The following is a 21,021-nucleotide window of genomic DNA, read 5'->3' on the forward strand; positions in this document are numbered from 1 at the left end:
ACTGAGATCGTCTCATATCAACAATTTTTCCCAATTTGCACACAGAAACCTTAATCATTTAGAGATCAGTCTATCTTTACATTATATCCTTTGGAAATGTGATCGCTGTAGTTTCTGAGTCCCTCTATGCGTCTGTTTTGGGTGAAGTGTAACACACATGCCTTGATGTCCTGCCAGCTGGACCCAGGAGCTCTGTCGGGCCAGCGACCAGTGCATCATGGTCAGGAAGGTTTTCCAGGAGTGACACTGAGGCGCAAAAGAAGAACAGATTATGGAGAGCTCTGAGGAGGGAACAGAAAGTAGGTGTGAATGAAGAACTGAAGAATGAAATGACATATTTTCAGCTGTTACCCATCATCCATTTTCTCTGTGGCTTATTTATTTATTTTAAATTGCTGTTGTTAAGTTTAATTGACTTTCTGAAAAATTTGGCACAATCGTAAATCCTACCAAGCCATGGTATGATAATTTTAAAAAATGGACTACGCTGTGAGTGCATGATGTCTTTTTCTCTGCAGCATACAAGGCAAAAAGCTTCACAAAAACCAATAAAAATATATGAACAAACTTCCTCCTTATTTGTTGGTTTAAAAAAAAAATTGGTGTTGGCGGAATGTTTGTAAAGAAACACATTTACTTTTGGGGGGAAATCCGTCACGTCTGTATTTAGAGTTCAGCACACATTATAATCTAATTAAACAAGGAAGCAGTAAAACATCCCCACCCCCCTCTTGATTTTTTACCTTAGCATTTAGAATAAACGGTAAATACAGTATATGTGTTTTTTACTCTTTAGAGACATGCATGTACCTTTTTGGGCTCTCAAAATGTTACACATTGTTACCTTGAAGACCAATAATTAGCCATAAATTTGTGTAGATTTCTCCATGAGGGACAGAAATGTGCCTCTGTTTCTGTGTGTGTGTTCAGGGTCTGGAGCTGAAGCCAGCATTCCTTTTTTAAGAAGCAGGTTGCATTAGTGGCCAAGTGTAAAGCACGTAGACAAACATATTCATCAGCAGGTAATTCAGAATGTCCAGTTCTCCTAAATCTGAATATCTCCATGTATACAGATGGAAAGACCAGCAACTTGTAACTGTGAGAGGCTCAGACACTGTGCTGATTTAGAGAAACAAGTTCATCACTTGTCCTTATTTGGCCTAATTCCTACAAGTATAAATGACATCTAGTGCCCATGTTGAGGGAATCCTGTGTGATTTCTCTTTTCAATTTAACCCTGTTCCTGTTTTCTGGCCCTTCTCAATAGGCCTTTGTCACTGCAGATAGTTTGACTCGTTTCAGTAGAAACATTTTTTGGATAACATCAACAACAGCTTGAGGCGTCACAGCAAGTCAGTATGATGAATACTGGAACCGATAAATGGTATTCAACCATCATTAATTTTATTATTTTACACTTGTGCATTTCCTACGGTGACATGTCAAAAGCATCTGCTGTGACAAAAAAGCCTATTCATTTTTAACATTTATTTTGTGAAAAAATCCCTAGGGATTGAAAAAATTTAAAGTTACTAAAGATTTATCTTGGCTTATTTATGCTAATTCTGTGTCATATTGTGACCTGGATTGTGCCTCATTTGTGCATTTTCTTCTGGCAAAACTGTGAAGTGACTAAATATATAAACCATATCATGTAGCTTCAAAATATGTATCCAAAGTAGCACAAATACCTCTCTATGTGTGCACCAAAAGTATTACATACTGTACCTCAGCAGTTATGATCTACTTTGTATATATACAAAACAGCTGCCACCGCACATGCTCAGTGGAAAAACCTAAAAACAAGAGGGGCTGAAACAGAACTGAGCATGCTCAGTAGTTTACAGTTTGGAGGAATTGTCTATATTATATGATATTTAGGCTCCAAATTGCAGACATTTGTATACTAAATGCTACTCTTTTGGTCACAAATGTTACGTTTTGATGATGCTCATTTCATATACTTGTGTAAAAGTCTAATGTCTGACAATGTAAACACAGTGAACTTCATCTGCTCCCTCTCCTCCTCTCCTGTCTGTTCCCCTCTACTCTCATATCTGTACCAGCAGCAGTAGCAGCCAGGCATGCAAACGCCATTCAAATCTGACCCTGTCAAAGTCTTCTTTCAAGCCCATGCAAATCACCAGGACCACAAGTGCAAAGAACAGTTGAAACATACGGTTTTACACCTTTTTCATGGAAAACCAGAGCAGCCAGTAGCACAGGGGTGATGCCAGTGTATAGCCTGGGATATTAAATTCCAACAGTGGAAAGATTGTTTTGAGCTGCATCCATTTATCATGTGTTTACGTCAACTCTTCTCACCTTCCTGAAAGTCTTCCTCTTCGACGCAGCATCCTCTCCTTCGCTGAAGACCTCATCGCTCTCTGCTGAGGAGAAGTTGATGGAGGAGCAGGAGGAGCTGGACGAGGAGTGCAGCAGCTTGGAGAGGATTGGATGTGGGGAGGACCACTGATGTGTTGTTGAGCCCCCTGTCAGTCCTGGCAGATCCTCGGTCTCCTCGTCCTCCCCCTCACGGGTCTCCCCCCTGTCCTCACCCTCGACAGCTGAAGAGCTCCCCCTCTCTTCTACCTCTTCTTTATTCCTCCCTTTCTCAAAACTTGACTTTCTACCTCTCCAGTGTTTCCCCTCACCATCCCCACTCTGCTCGTCTTCATGCCCCTTTCCTTTTCCAGCCTCTTCCACTCTTCTTTTCCCGCTCCACCTTCCTCTGTCCCAGCCATCTGTGTCTCCCTCATAGCTTCCCCCCAACCTCTCCGTCCTCCTCCACCTCCATTTTGCCTTCATTCCATCTCTTGCCCATCTTGAGGTCAACTCTTTTTTCCTTTCTGTGTTTTGAATTTTTTCCCTCACATTTGGCTGGAGAACCATGCCAGACTCTGAGTCTTCCTCGTCGTCCCACTCGCCGTCCTCTCCTAGTCCACCTATACACTGACTGTAAGGGGGGAAGCTTTTTGTCGAGTGAAGTTTGGGTCTGGATCTCACTCTGACCCCCCTGCAGCTGCTGGACGGCCCTTCGCTGATCGACAGATGCTGGTGTGTTTCATCTGATAGTCTGGTACAAGAGTCACTCTCCCAAGTTTGCTCGTTCTTTCTCTCTGTCTTCACCCCCTCTGTGTGGTTTTCATCTGTAGTGTCCATCTTTGTGTCCAGAGCGGAGCAGAAGTGGTTAATCTGCTCCATGAGTCCAACATGTGCTTGTACAACAAGGAAATGTTTACCATGATATACACAGTTTTGAATATGTTTGAGGAAATTCATTTACAAGTCTAAACATGAACAACATTTTTACACTTCCTTCGAAAAGACACAAATAGTAAAATATTGCTACAAATGCATGTGTGTCTATGTCACCTTACCTCATCTGTGTCTTCCACCTGTTCAGTGACCTAAGCTTTCAGCCTGTCACTGAACGGCATCCCTCCCTCACAGTCTCTGCTGGGACCACATTTTGCATGCAGTGACGTTACTGAGTTTCCAAAGCTGCTGGAGTTTGGCCAACGGTGACACAGGTCAACAGGACATCCAGGAATGACTGCGTCAAACAGCTAGAAGTAGAGTTTCCTCCCTCTGGTAATAAATGCTTTGTTGCAACAGTTAAACAGAGTGTACACTGGGATAAGGTATTTTTGTGTAGAAAAAAAGATGTACAGGATGCCTCATGATGTTTTAATCATAGTTTTACATTGCGGTCAAATAACAAAAGGGTTGACAACATTTTAAAGTGACATTTCAGCCTGCTTCACAATCTTATATTTTATAGTAAACAGGAGGAGTCAGTCTGTGAAAGCATTTTAGTAAATATTAGTGCACGCTATGAAGACCCAAAGTGTTACATTAATAAGTAAATTAGTCATTTTGAAACAAATGCACATGAAACTACACAAAACAATTAAATGCTATTGTATCCCCTCACACTGTTGTCCCACCATGATATTTGCTTTTATGTAAGTCTTATAGTTTTCACTTTTACAACACAAATGACGCCTGTGTTTCATTTAATAACACCATGTTTCAACACAAAGTCTTTCTCTGTTAATCAAGACAAACAAATCTGACACAGAGTGGCAGTTCACTCATTCAGACCAAATTAATGCTAGTAAAAAAAAAAAAAAAAAAAAAAAGTGCTATGAACTCAAATGGGTGTCTGGGGAAAATGGCATTGTTAGAAATAAAAATAAAACTTTGGAGAAACTATTTTGGAAAAAAAACCCTACTGGAATGAGAAAAAATACCTACAATAAAATCTGTTACAGTGAAAAGAAGCACAGCAACAGAACTTTTTACAGTTTTTAGGTACTTGTACTTTACTTGGGTGTTTACATTTTATGCTTCTTAGTGCTACAAGGGAAGGGTACTGCAGAGAAATATTATAGGTTGTATTTGGCTGCATTGATTTGGCAGCTGCTGTTACGTTCATTTCCAGATTATGGTTTATACACCATTAACATTTTACAATGCATCTTTATAAATTAGAGTATGCGCTGTGGCGCTGGTCACACCTCTGTATTTTGAACACAGAGCTTTTTTACTTTTTTAAGATTTTTACTTAAATTTAAACATTAACTCTTTTTCTTCAACTGCATCGGAATAAAATACCATTTAATATCTTACATTTAATATTTTTCCAGCATTTATTCAAGTGTTTATATATTTCAGAATGTCTTAAGGAGTTTCTCTCTACAACAGTAAGCACAAAACCATAACCATTGATGCAAAGTAATAAAAAGACACCGGAAATGAAAGATTTTTATCAAGAGATGAGGGTTCAGACACGTCAGTTAAAGGGTCCAAAGCTAAAATAATAATAACAGTTATAAGGCAGCGTGCAGAGGACAGGTTGTATTTTTTCTGAGACATTTTCCACCACATATCAGTCTTAAATCTACATCTCACCATCAGGATTAAATATCACACTTTCTCACCTTCCTTCATTAATAACCTCAGGCTGCCTCTGATTCTTTTATTTCACCCTGACCAAGTTTATTACCATCCTGCAGCTCTGTGCCGTTGCCAAAGGGCAAATGGGGTTCCTCTGGACTTAGATCTGTAGGGTTTATCTGGCAGGGACCCAGCAGCTCTGCGGTACCTGTCAAATGATTTGTTTCTGCAGTCAAACACACTATAACACACTCACATTGTCAGTACAAAGTGACTGATGCAAATAGCCTAAATAACATGAAAATCATGTATGTCTGTGTTAGTTCCGTGTACCCGCAGGGACATCTTTTTCATCCTCTTGCTTGCTGTTTGTGTTCTCCTCTATGTTGAACAGCAGTCCGCCTGTCCTGCCCTGCAAACAGCAGGGAGACAGATAAATCTGAGCTACAACAGCATCTGGAAGAGAACAGCTACTAATTCACGCTCAGTGAGACACAAATACGTGAAATGTGCAGCTTTAGAGTGAGCTGCTCCTCTCACCTTGTCTGCCCTCAACAGCAACCTCATGTAGCTGAGGATGAAGAGGATGCTGAGGAAGACAAAGTTACTGGACACACCAATCAGAGCTGAAAAGACAGGGAAGTAGAAGAGGAAGTATCTGATGTGGGGACAGAGAAAAACAAAACAACATGCCGTTATTGTTTTTTGTGACTTTGTCCCAGTTTGACTCATCTGTTTCAGTGGGTGACTTCTTAGAATTCTCTTCAACTCAGTTCCCCGTACATGTGAGCTACAATAACAGAGGCTTTAATCAGGCCAAAGAGAGAATTTTTCCATTGAAGAGAAGTGAGATTGTTTCCTACCACAAGCAGAACAGTTTTTGTGGTTTCATCTGTTGCATTCAAGTCTAGAAGCACCACTGCTGAGAAATGTGTGTCTCTTCTTCCTCTGCATATTGTTCCATTTTCATTATTGAGCATTAGCTTGAATGTGAACATGCATGGACTACTCCTTCCTAGAAATAAGACCCCTACATTTGGCCGTATTCTTGCGTCTCATAAGATTTGTTTTGCATCTCTTTGCAGTTGTTTTGTGTCTTTTTATTGACCACTATGACTTTCCAACAAATTTCTATTTATTGGAAAGTCACATGCTGCCCCAGGCCTCTTCATCTGCACCTGGAGGGCTTGTTTAGAAATCCAAAGCTAGAAGTTTTACAACACGACTAAAACATGCTCTGTAGCTACTGGTAACTTCATGTGAGGCCTTGTTGCCATTGACAACAGATGATTAGAAAGACACAAACTCCACGGAGACTAGATAATTCGACAGAATATGTTTCTATGGGTTTTAGGATATATGGCTAGAGACAATCAATGCCATGTTTGAAAAAGGTAATATAGATACCATGACAGGATTTCACATCTGATAGTGTAATAATCCAGCACAAATAACTATCTGTAAAGGCTGTCATTCTACATCACTATACTTCCATTTTGATGCAGTCGCAATGAGAAAAAAGACAAAACCACAATAAAAAGAGTTTAAAACAAATTTCACTAACAAGATTATATATTTCATTATTTTTAAAGATATAATAATGCTATTATTAATATGAATTCTTCAGCGGCGTCAGTTTAACATCATAGAATTTGGTGTTATGTAAAGAGTTCTTACCTAATGCCAGTGAAATGAGCGTGAACGTTCAGCTGAGACGAGTAGATCTGCATCTTGTTGGACAGAATCTCGACAACAGCCGTGGCCGAGGGAGAATACTGATCACAGAGAAAAACCTATTAGACTGACTTCAACAACAACAACAACAACAACAACAACAACAACAACAAAAAAAACAGTTATTACATCAAACTTTCAACTTTCAGGATCTAATATCTACCAACGACTCACTGGGTCTTCAGTGTAGTCTGAGAAAAGCTCCACATCCAGCACTTGTTTCTGCTCGACTACTCCGCTCAGGAAGGCCGGCAGGAACAACAGCGTTCCCAGAGTCCTCAGCAGGTCTGATCTGTATCGCAGCATGCTCTGAACCCAACACAACAACATATGCATCATAGCATCCTGAAAAACTTATCACTTATCAGATGAATGTTTAGGAAAAGATGATTGATGAGGATTTAACTTCAGTATGACTCTGATTGGGTTATGTGCTCACTTTAATGAACAATAACAAAAGCTGATCTCAGACATTATTGTTAAAGAGTTCCTTCCTTCAGGGATTTATGGGAACAAACCAAAAGTTTGGAGGCTGCATTTTTTGGTAGTGGATGTGACTGAGAGTTTAAAATAGGCTGATTTATTTAGCTGATGTATGTTGGAACATATACAGTGCAGCATATATATTATATACGGAGATGTACAAATATTTCTAACAATTATCTTTGGATTTTATGCAGTTCAACACAAAAACACAACCATTAAAAGTACTAGATGAACACCATTCTAATATGGGGTTGTAGCTTCAAAACAAGTGTTTATTAGAGGATTGTTATTTTGTTTCATTCCCCCGTGTTTAACCCTCCTGTTGTCTTCACTTATGGGCACCCAAAAAAATATTGTTTCTTTGTCTGGAAAAAAACCCCAAAAATTCAGCAAAAAAAATCCCCAAATTTCAGAAAATTTGCAATTCCTTAAAAGTTTCCCTTAAACGTTTTATTAAAAAAAAAAAAAAAAAAAAATCCCCCAAATTTGACAAGAAAATTCTTGTAAATGTTTTTAAAAAACGAGTAAAAATCTTCCAAAAAATGCTAAAAATGTCTAAAATAATTACATATATATCAGTAAAACTTCTAATATTTTCTTTAAGAACATTCACAAAAAAAAATCCAGCAAAATTCACTGGATTTTGGTTGATTTTCTGTGAATGTTCTTAAGAAACATTTTTAACATTTCTTTTTTTCCACCAAAAAATGTGCAAAGATTTCCCAAAAATATTGAAAATGTGGACATCAGAAGTTTCACTGTGAAAATATATATTTTTTCCCCACATTTTCAAACTTTGAAACAGGTCAATTCTGACCCGCAGGACGACACGAGGGTGAAGTAACTGAGCTCTACATCTCCATTCATTATGTATCTCCATTTGCATTTGTCAGCAGTTTACTTGTTCACTCTGTCATCTCAATCACCTGAGCACTGAGATCACCTTCTGTTTCAGTTCGACACAAGCATAAGCAGCTCTAATCTGGCTCTGAGCAGGTTGTGTGGCTGATTATGTGTCAGCGCTGTACTCACAAAGCGAGAGCTGGAGGCCGACAGCAGTTGTCTCGTCTGAGAAACACAGCAGTGCAAGAGTGAGTTTGCAGATTTCTAGCTAGCAATCAGCAACTTTTTGATTGTAAGCACCGCACATCGACAAGCTGAATGAATGTTAGAGCAACCTACAGAGCGAGCAGAGGAGGCAACCTGCCCTCCATCCTGAGAGAAACAGGTTGTCTTGATCATGAACATCCCCATGTCCTGATTGGCTGGAGAATCAGGCACCTCCAGCTGCAGAGAGATCCGATAGGCCTGGCCGAATGTCAGTGCCTGAATATACATTAAAAGATTATATTCTTTGGATATTTTCTATGAACGGATGAATTTTGAACACAGATGGATACACAGATACTGTACACAGACATACATGCTTCTTGTTTCTCATCAGGGAGATGTTGGCCAGAGGATAGGAACACAAAAAAGATGCTGGAGATTTACAGTCTGTCCTGCAAACAAAGACATGAATAGGTGAGTGATGGAAAATATAGCATACAAAGAGTAGTAAAAGCACTAAAACACACAAAAAATAAGGACTTGACATACACACCTGTAGTAATAGTGCACAGGTGCAGAAAAAGTCGCCTTGGGCATGTAGGAGTAGTAGAAGCTCCCATATAAAAAGGCGGCGAGACAGAGGAGCAGAAAGACAATAGAGGACACTGTGAAGGCCTGTACGACTCTCTGACGGGCCCGTGCCATCGCCATGGCGACAGCATCCTGGACCCTCAGCAGTGTCCGACTGATGAGGACCGATGGTTCTATAACTTCCCCTGAATGCAAATGGCTTTCTTGATCCATAAAATCTAAAATCCAACAAACAACAAAGAGGAACATTCTGAGAAGCAGATAAAGGGAACACACTGATTCAGTTAAGGGCGGGTTGAGTTTTGCAATCAGTGAGACTAAACTGTGGTGACCGTTGTGTGAGGAGTTCTCCAGAAATACAAACACACTGAGCTTTGTATAAAGTCCCCAAAAGTGAGCGTGGGTAATAATGATGTCAGGACACGAGTCTTCACATTCATGTAACTGAGATCTGCAAAACCACTGAGTCCAATCAAAGTCACAAGCAGAGGCCTTTAACGTCAGATGACTCCAAACTGTGTCAACATTATTATATATTACATGTTCCAAGCAGCAGTGAAGAAACTAAGAACTGTGTATCAATTTGTTTTGACACTGTATGTATTGTGCAATGTTGGTGAGCTAATGCCATTTAGCTCTCAGTCCATATCAAATGTCTGTAAAATTAAACTATTCAGTTAAGCACTTTATGTAAATGAAGATTGATATTTAATCTCTAAGAAAGGGAAGGAAGTTGCTCAACACATGAATAAACACTGACATGCAGATTTTCAAAACAAAAGTTAAGCAGCCAAGAATCAGCGCAAATATGGTGAAGTATTTCTGACTGCAATCAAAATATTTGTTCACTATATCAGCAGCGTTGTTCCTTCAGCAGGCCTCTGTCTTACCATTAAAACTCACCTCTGGTTTCTGTTGGCCAATTCTGAGCTGTTAGGAAATCGCTTCTCCTTCCCCTGAAGTCGCTATCTCCTCGTCTTGATGAAATATGAACACAAGTCCCCTCAGTAATGTATCCTTAGTGCCTCAGAAGCTGCCATTGGATGGGATTAAGTCCATCCCACATAAGGAGAAATGCTGCCAGCTGGAACAGAGTGCTTCATGTTGAAGATGACGTTTATAACAAGGGAGAAGCTACAGAACTGTAGTAACTTTGAGAAATACTTCAAGAAATACATATTCAAAATGGATGCAACATTGCAAACTAAACTATGACCCATCACAATGTTTTAGTGACACTAGTGGAGATAAAACTTTTCATTTGTGGCTAGCTATTTCACACACATTTACGCTGCCAGTTCATGTTTGTTTTTCTTGTTTTTTTTCCTTCATCGCTGCAAAATGGCCTACAGAGCTTTAAATTCTCCATATTGTGCATTGCCCCTAAATTCCTAAAATTCAAATAGCTACTGTACCTCAGGGAAGAACCTACACTATTTTGAAAATTCAAAACACCAAAGATTCTTAAATTAAAGAGGGAATTTGTAGAAATTTTAGTGACCATGATAAGTGAGACTGAGAATGAGTGAATAGATGGAAATGTAGATCTGAGCATTTATTATGTTTAGATGGATATGAGTATACACTTTGTTGCCAGTTTATCAGGTACACCTACGTACAGGAGTCTTTTCATTTATTCATTCATTCAACCTTTATGTAAATGCAAAATACGTTGACGGAGGCCTCAATACAATACAATATAGCCAAGTAAGCAAATAAAAGATGCAGGAACACAAATAGGAAACTTAGATAAGACTGACATTAAAAGTGTTGAAAGGAAAAATTGGTACAATAATAAAAAAAAATGGAGAATATCTAGAAAATTTATAAACACAAAACAAATGAGTCAACTAAAACATGAGAAATAATAAAAATAGACTTAAATTATCATCCTAAATGTTAGTTAGTTTCATTTATTCTATCAAATTTATGTGCACATTATTATTTGGCTATACTATTTTTTTATTTATTTAAATAAACTAATTTAATTTTAAAATATTCTTATTTTACCTGCTGAATGTTTACATTTTTGTTGCCTTCTTCTTTATTTTGCCTGTAAGCACTTGAACAACCTGTGTGGGATACAGTGCTACATAGTTAAAGCTGCTTGATTGTTTCTCTAATGCAAAGGAAAACATGAATTACTCCCATAGAAGAGGTCAGTTTGGCCACCACTTTGGAAACATGATATTTAAATGTCAGCTTGAGATTTGCTGTAATGCTGTTGAATTGTACCTGTGTTATACAAACATGCATTTCTATTGCGTTGGCCATTCTGTTTATATCAGTAAGGGCAGGTGCAATAAAAGAAAAACCCCTTAAAATACAGTTCAACAGCACGACAACCTACTCTTCTCAAAATTATCACACAATACCTCTCTGAGATGAACCAAAGCTAAAAGACATGACTGATGTATTTGCTCTGCTTTACTGTATATTATACAGCATATTTGTTTAAAGAAAATGCCCAAATAAAATTGAATAAAGCACACAGTCTGACACCACTACAAAAAGTAATATACGAAGGAGGGAAAAAAAGGTTTAAGTAAAGTTTCAACAAGACAGGCGCAAAACAGAGCGAAGGGGGCGCCATCTTGTGGAGGAACAGAGAAACCCCGCCAAAATGTCTTGCAACGTAGAAGAAGAAGCTCTTGTCCAATCAGACGCTGCGCCTGAAGCTAACCGGAAACGGTCCAGTTTCATGTCGCACTAGTCTGGAGAGCAACTGTGAGGTATGTTGTTCAAATATCCATGTACGCTTTTTAAAACAATGTTTAATAATGTTTTGCAGGAACCGAGAGCACACTATAAAATGAAAAAAAAACTTTAGTAGCTGAGGCATGCTGCTTATTTTTGATGGTCGCTATGAGAAGCAGTTATCTGACAATTGGTCAACTGATGCAGATGTTTCCCTCAAAAACTGACAGTGAAGGTTCCTGCAAATATTATCCATTATATGTGAAAAACTGCTGTACCGTTAGTTGCTGCAATTACTACCATTACCAACGGACACATCTAAGTTGATGATCACGATATGGATCTATCAAACTTTTTTTGGAAAACACCTTCGAAAAGGGCAGTTCAAAGTGCTTTACACAGTAAAACAATACAAATATATATATTAAGGCAGTTTTAAATGTTAAAAACTACATACATAAATAAAAAACAGGGAAATAGATAAATTCTGTTGGAATGAATAGAATATTTTCAAACATACATAAAATAAGATAAATAATGGTCCTAGCACATTCCAGGCAAAATCCAGACCAAGGAATAAGGCTGAACGATTTAAGGAACATGTCTAAGATACTGTAATTTTGTGATATTGTTTTTTTCTTTCTTTTTGGAAAAATCCACCTTCAGAACAATATTCATTATGCAGTAGATTTGAAATGTGTGATGGAGTGTGACAACATGAGATAGCATCAATATCGTGACTGTCACACAAGGAGGGCCTTCGATGTACGAGCGATTGGACCCTACACTCTTCCATAAGTGGGTCAAAAATGACCCATATAAGAGTCTGTGTGTTTTTGTGCGATTTTTGTCATTTTAGTGAAGAATATTTATTTGTATTATTGTTTGTATTATATTTTTGTCAATGCAAGAATGATTTAATGTTTGAAATATGTTTATTTTTCACGTTATAGCAGATTTTCAACATTCTGATAATTGAAAAATAAGAATATTACACAGAACAGCAATAGAAGAATGTCAACATCCATTTTGTTGACATTTTTCCACTCTTTTCCTCCAGCTGTTGCTGTTCTCCATCTCTCCAAATTTGTGCTCTCCATCACTTCTGTATGATATTATCAGTGATAAAGAGCTTGGAGTAGAAATACAAATACTCTTTCTGTATAACCATTAAAGGTAACTTAAACATGTAAATGGAATCATATCCAAAAACGTGTTTTTTGAGGAATTGCTGGAATATGAAATGATAAAAACTTTTCATTACCAAGATAGTGCAAAAAAACAACCTCACTGGGTCATTTTTGACCCACTTATGCATCTGAGGGTTAAACCTTGAGTCAGGTGCTCTGCATAGCATATTTGCTAAATTGTAGCTTTTACGATTTGTTCAAATTGTGATTTTGATTTGAAGTTGATTATGTGTTCAACTCTACTAAAGATATTTAAAGTTCATTTTGAAATATATCATTTTCAGCTGCTTTCCATCCTCTTGCAGTCACTTCCATAAAATTTGACATAGAAAACAAACAAAAAGCTGCCTGAACAAAAGTTTTTGTCTTTCACATTGGGACAACTTCAAGACCATGACAGAGCAAGTAAAATAATATTGAAGCTAAAATTAATACTGACGCTGACAGGTGGCCAACATAAGAGGTTTAATGCAATAATTCTAGTTTTCCTTAGCACGGATGCAACAAACTTCTGCATCAACTGCAACTGATTTATAACTTTTTTGAGTAGACCTGGTTACAGTAATCAAGCTTGCTAAATGTAGGAACATCTATTAGACTTTTTGCTTTTCTTAGAGAAACCTAAGATACCAAATCTATAGGGACACCTGCAGTCAGTACATTATCATAGTTATTCTAATTGGAAAAAAGCAGTTGTGCTTGCTGAGGCCAATCTTGCCGTGTTTGATATAGGAAATTAAGGTTTCAATAGAGGAAATGCATGTAATGTTCTGTCCTCTCCTGTCTGCAGGATGTCCTGTAACACCAGCATTACTCGTCTTCATGCATCATCAGTGGGGCAGGCAGAGCGAGCCCCAGTCCACCTAATGCCCTGTGAGATCGAACACAATGGACCGGCTCAGGTCTCACAATACTTCACTGCTACCACAAAAGACCGCAAACAAGGTGCACAGAATATAGTTTATCTGCAGTGTTTAAAGCCTGTCTATGAAAAGGCGTAGGCTCATTGTTAGCATAAACTGTTTCCAGTTTCCTTTCATAAGATGATTAGTGAATATTTAGTTTTTTATGATGATTGAGAAGTCACACTAAATCATTTTTTTAAAGTTTGTATTAGATATTTTACCCTTCAGTAATTTTTAGTGGAAGAAATCTCTTTGTAATAACAATCCGCAGTGCTTTTTCTCATTGCAGAGAAGACGGTGTCCTTCAGAGGGCGCGGGTTGAAGGGACAGGAGCTCAGCTGTCCACAGGGCTACACCGGCCTGGTGCTGAAAGAGATCAACAAACCCGGCTCAGACCAAGAGGTACATACCACTGAAGTCATCTTTCACATCACAGAAACTGACCAGCAGTCTGGGTTACTCACACATAGGTTAAACTTTAACCTATGTGTGAGTAACCCAGACTGCTGGTCAGACACACAGACACACAGTTTAGCTCCAGGTAGCCCTAGTAACAATATCCTCACCCATACAACTGATGAACATGCTTTAACCGTTAAAGCATGTTCATCAGTTGTATGGGTGAGGATATTGTTACTAGGGCTACCTGGAGCTAAACTGTGTGTGTCTGTGTGTGTTTAGGACAGGACAGTGAAGGTATCCTCTGTGTTTGACAAACTGACCTACTGGAACCTCGAGACGCCTCCGAATTCAGATGACACAGTGGTGACGGCGATGGATTGGCCTGAGCTGGCTGAGGCGGTGAGTTCCTGTGGAAGCTGATTTGATCAAGAAAAGAGAATCTGAGTCACCCAGGAATTAATTGTTTTATTAAGTGTTTTTACTTTGATCAAGACAAATCTACATGATCAAAGCGATTTAGAGACACTTGATCTTACATTATGTTGATTGTAGTTTATTTATGTAGTCTGTGACATTAAACAAGTCTCAACAGTGGGTTTACACTCAGTTTTAATGACAAATGATAAGTTTCTTGTCTAATACAGATTTTACAACATCGTCCTTCATTGTTAAATGTTTTTATGTCTAACTGGTTTGGTAAGTGATGATAATTAAGCCCAGTCCATCAGACTGAATTACTAACAGTATTTTTATTCACAAATATGTACTCACATAAATGCCAACAAAAGGAAATCTAGAGGCTAATAACTTTTTGAATCAGCTTGTGTGTTTCAGTTACAACTGAGTTTATATGGTCTTTTGATTTTCATTAAGGGCTGCCGATTGTAAGTGAAAAAATAACTTCTTGAGGCAACTGTTTTGTGAGGGTTACAAGAGAGTGTGCCTCCGCTTAAATAAAGTTAGACACCTAGCTAATAAGGTTGTAAAGTCTAGAAAACGCTGTATTATCTTTCCAATTAGGGCTGTGAGAGGTTCAGGTTTAGGGTTCACATTAAAAATGGTCTCAAGTGTGTTAAATATTTAAAAAATCTGGACAGGACCCGAACACAGGAGTCCACATGCTAATGATCGATACGATATGAGCAGTAAATACAATATGGCTCACTAAAAAACTGCAGGATTCCCAACATTCTGTTGAAACGGTGTGTTTTATTGTCTCTTTTCAAAACTGACAAAAATGGTAACACTGACAACAATATTTCATTAGAATATCATTTGGTTTAAATACAAAGACACAGAGGCAGGTGGATGCTGACATTTTGTTCCCTCACAGATCCACGGGCCAGTAGAAGACTGAAGAGACAGAGTTTCTGGAAAGAGGTGATGAACTGCTGTCTCCTCAGCATTTTAAACCTCAGCGTGTTACAAATGAAATGTACAGTTTGCTGGTTACTGACCTAACAGCTGTAAAAACCTTTTGAAATACAAACCTGTTCATTAAGTGACGTAAATAATGTTTATATTTTTTGTATATGTTTTTTTTGTAGTGAAATAAAGAAAAACATAAGATAACACTGACTGATTAAACTGTGCATTTACTCAAAAATGACCATATTTCACTGTTTCATGTTTCTACTGGGCAGTGTTTATAAACAAGGTAACATTTAGATTCTGGCTACTATAAAACCCTCTAAATAATTACAGATTTAACTGTCCCTTCTGAGTATCCATTTAAAACTCTTGGATGTTTATGGCACTACCAACAAATCTGAATTTGTAATCATACAGAAACTGTCCCAAAACAGGGAAAATGGTGCAGAACAAGAAATTCCAAAGTGTCAAACAGTCATTTAGGCACATTTATAATTTAAATGTAGACATTTAAAGACAAGGTAGAAAACTGCATATGTTAAAATGTGCTCGTACTCTTATGTTGAACTATAGAAGGTTGATCCTTCTGTAGACTTAATCATTCCTCCTCCTTCACATCATCTGTTAATCTACCAGAGAATGTAGGTGAGAAGTTAAGGAACAATAAAACCCATTTTCCACCCCCATCAATTGCTAATTGAGCCTGACTGAGAATGAGAAGCAAAGTCTATATAGCGAGTGGCAAAATCAGAATTTTAGACAGGACAAGCACAATGCTACTACAACCCAACTTAACTTACAGAGAGCTACTGTGTATGAACCTGTACAGGCCACTGGATGTAAACACATTTATGGTCATTTGTGGTGCAGCAGTCTTAATGGTAAGAGATTGTCCAGTCAACTTTAGATAAAACACCTTCTTGTATTATTCAGTAAATTCAATCAGTTGCAACTCATATTTCTGGCTGAGGTGCCTCATTCTGCCCATATTAGGCTTTTCACAGCACAGTAGATGAAGGAAGAAAGGAAGAAAAGACTGTATGGCACATCTCGTCTCCAACTTCATCAGGTAAATCTACTAATGAAGTGGTCAAAACTGATTATAGATCTGATTATAGACTTAATGATCAGTTATAAAATGGCACAAAACTAAGTCTAACATGAAAACCTGCAGGTATTTGCTTCTATGTGAACAGCTCTGTTGGTTTCATCCTGTAAATATAACACGATGCTGCTGCGATTACAATCAGTCAAACTTTTCTGGCACAGTCACATTGAAAGGGCAGACATACAATTTACAGTTTTAACATGAAAAATGAAAACAACAGCTTTCCCTTATTTGTCCCTCGAGTTAATACAACAAACACTTGGTGTAAGATGTCTTTGAAACATTATAATACATCTCCTGAATCATCCCCTCTTACAACAATGTGTGTGACTATTTTCATGTCTACACAAATGTGTTAGTATGACAAAGATATTAAAATCAGTTTGAGTGCTAATGGACAACGGTCATACATGTAGTTCGATGGATGCATCACTGCCACATGGCTGGTGTTTACTGTGTCAACTGTATAGAGAGACAGTGAACAGATAAACTGAGGTTTGAGCTAACAGGTGGCACAAATAGTCGCAACTGTGAGTCACTTTAGAGTACTGGCGGTCATTTTTCACAAGATGATGCTTTAAAATGTGTCATATGTAAGTATGAAGTATTAAATATGAATCGTGAAAGTAAAAAATACAACTATTGAGGTAAATATTAGTTTGGTTTGGGTAGTGCACATATTTGGAGAAAAAAAACAACTTAAAAATGCATAAATAAAATCAGAATTAATGTAAAAACTGCTGAAATGAATTGATATAAATTAAAATAAATCTATTCATTTCACAAAATAAACATTCAGAAAGACCTGTGGATATCCTTGAAATGATTTAAAGACAGTAAAATATGTTGGCCATAACTATCAAAAGAAAGTTGATAGAGCTGCAACAATCAATGGGCACCTATTTTAATAATTACTTCACTATTTAGAGTCATTTGATAATAAAAACCTGTTACAGCTTCTTAAAAGTGTAAATTTTCCGGTACCTTTATGTTTTTCATGACAGTTTGTTATTTTGTAATCCAATTCAATTTAAATTTAAAGGAAGAATCAGAGTTTAAAGTTCATGAATTGTGTGTTTAAGAACAGGATTGAACGGTGAGTCTGCTGGTGTGCTAGCTAAGAGGTGGTGGAGGTGGCTGTGGTGGCAGGGAGGGCTCCATGTCTGCTTTGCTGCGTTTGGCGGGCAGAGTGTGGTCATGAGCTTTTCGAATGTGTCTGTACAAGTCGCCTGATTGCGTGTAGCTTCGGTAGCAGTAGCGGCACTCGTATGGGCGTTCACGGGTGTGTACGATGGCGTGGCGCCTTAGAGTGTATGTGCATGAGAAAGTCTTTCCACAGACCCCACATGTCGGTACGTCCTCTACAAAGTTCCCCACTGAGTCCTGGAAGTCCTGGAAGTAGGCTGGAGCGTCTGGATGCTGCTGAGATGTGGATGGAGGAATGAGGGAGGCGGCAAAGGAAGAAGTGTCCTGTGAGGAAGGTCCAGCGCCAGAAGAGGAGGAGGAGGGAGAGAGCGGGAAGGCATAGTCATTTGAATGGGAGGGCATTTGTAAGAGCCCCTGTGAGTGGGAAGAAAGAAACTGAGGGCTGTTTAGCTCCTCTTCCTGAATGTCATCTTCAAACTCGTCGTCCACTTCCGTCACCGGCTCTCGCTCTCTGCTGTCCTCTTTCTTGTCCTCTAGCTCTTCGTCAGATATTACAATGGCCTCCATTTTTACTTTCACATTCTCTCCATCATCGCCTGTCCTCACTCTGCCTATAAGAGGATGAGGTCTTTCATTTCTAGTGGTGGCTGAGGGTCTGGTGTCCCTGACAGGTCCCTTAAGGGTTTGGGTCTGAGGAGCACTATGAAAGTTTGAACTCTGGCGTTGGAGTGACACAGCACTCTGAATTCGGATTTGGGAAGGTGCATGCTGGAGTTCTGAATGCGTTGCGTTTGTTTGTAAATCTGAGTTTAGAGTTGGTGCTTGGATTAACACAACCATCTGTTGTCCTCTGTCTATTGTACCTCTGTGGTCAGTTTCTGACGGTTCTTGAACAGACTCCTCACGAGGCAATCGCGGTTCATCCAGATGTGCACTGGGGGACAAGCTGGATTCTAACTGGGTATGAGCAACCACTGGCCGAACGCCAGCCTGGCTCACCAGGAACCGAGAGGAAGAAGATGAGGAAGTGGGTTGCTGGTTACTGTTTTGGCTGGTGAAAGATCAAAAAGAGGACATAAACAGCTTTTTGGTAACAACAAATAATGAAATAATAATGTCCCTAATTGCATGGATTAAGAAAGTACATACAGAGCAGAATGCACTTCAAAGCAAAGGAATCCTATAAGTCTTAACTGTTTGCCTTGAACAATATGGAGATTTTGTCTATAATTATGTATATTGTTATAAGTTAGGTAGATTGCTTTGGTTTGAAAATCACATCAAGCAGTACATCAAGTCAAATTCTCAAGCTATTCTGAAAGCATTCTAGAGGACATTTGTTATACTTTGCAAATTGAGGTAACAAACTGAACTTGTTAGGAAAAGGATAAAACTTGAGATTTCAGGCCACTAATCGCAAATGTTTGCACACTATAATACTTAGAGAACTTTGTAAAACAGTGTAGAATCAACAGCAGACACATACCTGTACATCTCAGTGGTGCTACAGGGGCTGCAGAGTGCTGAGCCATCTCCCTGACCTCCAGTCCCCATCCGGACGTGACCTCCAGAGGCAGGAGCAGACTGACCTACGATGAGGCCCTGCACGAGTTCTCCGCTTGGGGGCAGTGGAGGGACGTCCATGCCCGGCTGGGTGGTATCGGCGAGGTCAGGGCTCAGAGGAGTCTGGACTCGTACCTGTGATGACCCCCCGCCAGTCCTCTGCTCTGACTTCACAGACTCCACCTGACCCCTCTCTACTGAAACTGGTAACAGTGGCGTTGCTATGGCTGGATTTGACTGATCTCCTGCAACTGCAACCATAGGGTCAGCTCCACCCCCACCCCCACCCTCCCTATCCATTTCCATTGCCTTCCTCAAACCAGCGCTCTCTTCAGAGCGCGTGCTGTCGGCCTCAGCCACCGGCCCTCGTCTCTGCAGCCGCCTCTTGCACACTCTCACCACTTCATTCATGTGAAGAAAGCTGGCAGCTGCCAATATGTCCTCCACTGGAGGAGACTCTTCCAGCTGCAGCACACCTTCATAGACAAAGTCCAAGAGCAAGCCAAATGCAGCAGATGTGACAATGTCGCTGTCGAGTGTGACGGAGCTGCTGGCGCTGTTCCCCCCTGGAGAGTCTGAGTAGAACATGTGGAAGAAAGGCGAGCAGGAGGCCAAAACAGCTCGGTGAGCCAGGAAACGGGACGAGCCCACCAGGACAGTACAGTCACAGAGGAAACCCCGCTGGCGCTGAGACCGCAGAGCTGACAGCAGCTGCTGGGAATGCTGGGGAAACTCCATCACCTAAACAACAGAGAAGATATAACTGAGATCTCCTGTGGGCATCTGAAACTGGAGGCATCTGTATGAACAAAGAATGAATGACAGTACATTAATACAAATTTGTAATAACGTAGAATGTGTGTATATGGGATCAATACTATGCATTTGTAAACATTCCAAAATGTATGTCTTTGTAGCTGCAAACTATTAACGTGTGCTCTAAGACATTTATTGTATGTTTATTTCCTGCTGAATAGGGGGATTTGTAGTAAAATGTCACCACAGAATACAATGGAATGAATAAGAAAAGTACAAGCACCTTAAATCTGCACTCATGCACAGTACCTTAGTAAATAAATGCAGTAAGCAGTAAAAGTGGGATAGTTTTTTTCCCCTTTACGTTACAGACACTAGCCTGCAAGCTCAGTAGTTTACGGGTTATTCCTTAGTGCTTTAGTTCCGAAGTTACCATTAATGTACCATTAGAACACAAAGTGTAAAATAAAAATTACAAAGAAACAATTAAAACTACTAACAAAAAACATTTTTAAAATACTCACGAAAGTAACTGCGTGTTTCTCTTTTAGGCGCCTTTTTCTGTCAGTTGAATCTTCAACCTGCCGTTATGCTTTAACGTAGCCGACGATACGTTTCCATGGTGACCAGCCTGAATTCTTCGGTCCACTGACACCGTCTGGGTCCTGGAGCTAATCTGGATACAAGTACCGTAACATACAGACAAGACGGGGCATGTAGGTGGTATATAAACACGGACAACAACACAATACATCGCAATAAACCCCCAAATACCGACGTCGTTCAGCCACAACAGCAGGTAGCCCCTAGCTCACCGATGCTAACACTAGTTAGCCGAGTTAGCTCAACCTGTGTGTGTTAAATTCCTGCAGCTCAGAGGCTGAATGGGCAGCGAGTTAGCTTGAACCAGACACAGCCAAAACAGTAGCTGGGGTGGCCTCATATGTTTCGTGGAAGTAATGAACGTTTTCTCACCTGCAGCCACTCAGACAGCAGCTGTCTGAGTGATGTTTTCCTCCAGGAACAGACAGAATGCAGCTTTTCCTCTGTGGTGCCCGTTTACCGCAGCGCAGTCCGCCACAGTGCCACCTACAAACGGAAACGTGGAACAGACAAGGAA

The 21,021-nt window shown here is 39.5% G+C and overlaps 4 protein-coding genes across 6 annotated transcripts; 1 reads left to right on the top strand and 3 right to left on the bottom strand.

Annotated features, from left to right (window-relative positions):
* Positions 1 to 33: 33 nt before the first annotated feature.
* On the bottom strand, positions 34 to 3,591 carry LOC118471116 (uncharacterized). The gene is made up of 2 exons (XM_035953635.2): positions 2,326 to 3,591; positions 34 to 246 (listed from the first exon to the last, which is right to left on the bottom strand). Exons 1-2 carry the CDS (start codon positions 3,280 to 3,282, stop codon positions 82 to 84), a joined length of 1,122 nt encoding a protein of 373 aa, XP_035809528.1. The 5' UTR covers positions 3,283 to 3,591; the 3' UTR covers positions 34 to 81.
* An 85-nt stretch (positions 3,592 to 3,676) lies between these two features.
* LOC111576386 (BSCL2 lipid droplet biogenesis associated, seipin) lies at positions 3,677 to 9,803 on the bottom strand. The gene is made up of 10 exons (XM_023282041.3): positions 9,667 to 9,803; positions 8,726 to 8,981; positions 8,546 to 8,624; positions 8,305 to 8,448; positions 8,155 to 8,190; positions 6,811 to 6,945; positions 6,580 to 6,677; positions 5,443 to 5,560; positions 5,236 to 5,314; positions 3,677 to 5,110 (listed from the first exon to the last, which is right to left on the bottom strand). The coding sequence occupies exons 2-10, from the start codon at positions 8,974 to 8,976 to the stop codon at positions 4,965 to 4,967; spliced, it is 1,086 nt and encodes a 361-aa protein (XP_023137809.2). The 5' UTR covers positions 8,977 to 8,981; positions 9,667 to 9,803; the 3' UTR covers positions 3,677 to 4,964.
* Positions 9,804 to 11,373: 1,570 nt separating this feature from the next.
* rnaseh2c (ribonuclease H2, subunit C) lies at positions 11,374 to 15,529 on the top strand. Of its 2 annotated transcripts, none has more exons than XM_023281987.3 (5): positions 11,374 to 11,495; positions 13,441 to 13,595; positions 13,827 to 13,957; positions 14,237 to 14,356; positions 15,291 to 15,529. In XM_023281987.3, exons 2-5 carry the CDS (start codon positions 13,442 to 13,444, stop codon positions 15,312 to 15,314), a joined length of 429 nt encoding a protein of 142 aa, XP_023137755.1. In that variant the 5' UTR covers positions 11,374 to 11,495; position 13,441; the 3' UTR covers positions 15,315 to 15,529. The 2 variants fall into 2 exon arrangements, with proteins under 2 accessions (XP_023137755.1, XP_023137756.1); XM_023281988.3 differs by having other exon boundaries at positions 13,845 to 13,957.
* Positions 15,147 to 21,018, bottom strand: zbtb3 (zinc finger and BTB domain containing 3). 2 transcript variants are annotated; one of them, XM_023281979.3, is made up of 4 exons: positions 20,877 to 21,018; positions 20,426 to 20,577; positions 19,069 to 19,944; positions 15,147 to 18,633 (listed from the first exon to the last, which is right to left on the bottom strand). In XM_023281979.3, the coding sequence occupies exons 3-4, from the start codon at positions 19,881 to 19,883 to the stop codon at positions 17,550 to 17,552; spliced, it is 1,899 nt and encodes a 632-aa protein (XP_023137747.2). In that variant the 5' UTR covers positions 19,884 to 19,944; positions 20,426 to 20,577; positions 20,877 to 21,018; the 3' UTR covers positions 15,147 to 17,549. The 2 variants fall into 2 exon arrangements, with proteins under 2 accessions (XP_023137747.2, XP_023137746.2); XM_023281978.3 differs by having other exon boundaries at positions 19,069 to 19,886; positions 20,877 to 21,017.
* Positions 21,019 to 21,021: the final 3 nt, after the last annotated feature.

The sequence above is a fragment of the Amphiprion ocellaris genome, chromosome 13, assembly GCF_022539595.1.
Source record: "Amphiprion ocellaris isolate individual 3 ecotype Okinawa chromosome 13, ASM2253959v1, whole genome shotgun sequence".
Lineage (NCBI taxonomy): Eukaryota > Metazoa > Chordata > Actinopteri > Pomacentridae > Amphiprion > Amphiprion ocellaris.